This window comes from Lipotes vexillifer, unplaced genomic scaffold (assembly GCF_000442215.2).
Source record: "Lipotes vexillifer unplaced genomic scaffold, Lipotes_vexillifer_v1.1 scaffold1088, whole genome shotgun sequence".
In the NCBI taxonomy this organism is placed as follows: Eukaryota; Metazoa; Chordata; class Mammalia; order Artiodactyla; family Lipotidae; genus Lipotes; species Lipotes vexillifer.
The window spans coordinates 2888613-2889317 of record NW_006779738.1 but is presented as its reverse complement, the minus strand read 5'-3'; the positions used below and the strand labels follow the sequence as shown (position 1 = coordinate 2889317).

The 705-nt window shown below is 67.1% G+C and overlaps 1 protein-coding gene across 1 annotated transcript in view; it reads right to left on the bottom strand.

Moving 5' to 3' along the window:
- Window positions 1-471, bottom strand: part of IRF2BP2 (interferon regulatory factor 2 binding protein 2) — a 3335-nt gene extending 2864 nt beyond the window's left edge. The window contains exon 1 of the mRNA XM_007452958.1: window positions 1-471. Within this exon, the coding sequence (XP_007453020.1) occupies window positions 1-471 (471 nt within the window).
- Between the last annotated feature and the right edge of the window lie 234 nt (window positions 472-705).

The following is a 705-nucleotide window of genomic DNA, read 5'->3' as shown; positions in this document are numbered from 1 at the left end:
GGGCGGCGGCGGCGGCGTCGGCGGCTGGGCCAGGCTCGCGGCCGGGCGGCTGCCGCCGAAGTCGGAGCCCAGGCGCGGAGGCCGCTCGGCCGCGGCGGCCGCCAGGGGGTAGCGCTCCAGGGCCTGCGGGACGCGCGGGGCGGCCTCGGGGCCGCCGTGGCCGAGCGGCGGCGGCTGTTGCTGCTGCTGCTGCAGGAGGAGGTCCTTGGCTGAGAGCGGCGGCGGCTTGGCGGTGGCCGGGGCCGCGGCGCCGGGCGGGGAGCGGCCCTCCGGGAAGCAGCCGTGCGCCCGCTTGAGCTGCCGCGCCGTCTCGATGACGAACTCGACGCGGTCGGCGCCCTCGTAGTTGACGCAGCCACGGCACACGGGCTCGGTGAAGTCCCAGATCATGGCCCAGGGCATGCGGGGCAGGTCACACAGGTAGCACGACTGCCGCCGGGACGCGGCCGCCACCGCCACCGCCGCGGCCATGTCCGAGGAGCCCGCGGCGCCGGAGGAGGAGGAGGCGGAGGAGGAGGAGGAGGGGCAACAGGAAGTTAGAGAATGAGAACAGACAGAGTAGAGGGGAATAAATCATCAAAGAATAGCAGAGATAACTGTGATGATGTAGTAATTCTATGTGCCTTAAACTATTCCCAGCATTACCTCTTAATTCAATCATTGCATATTAATTCATGTAATCTTAATAAAAACTCTTGAAGTAGA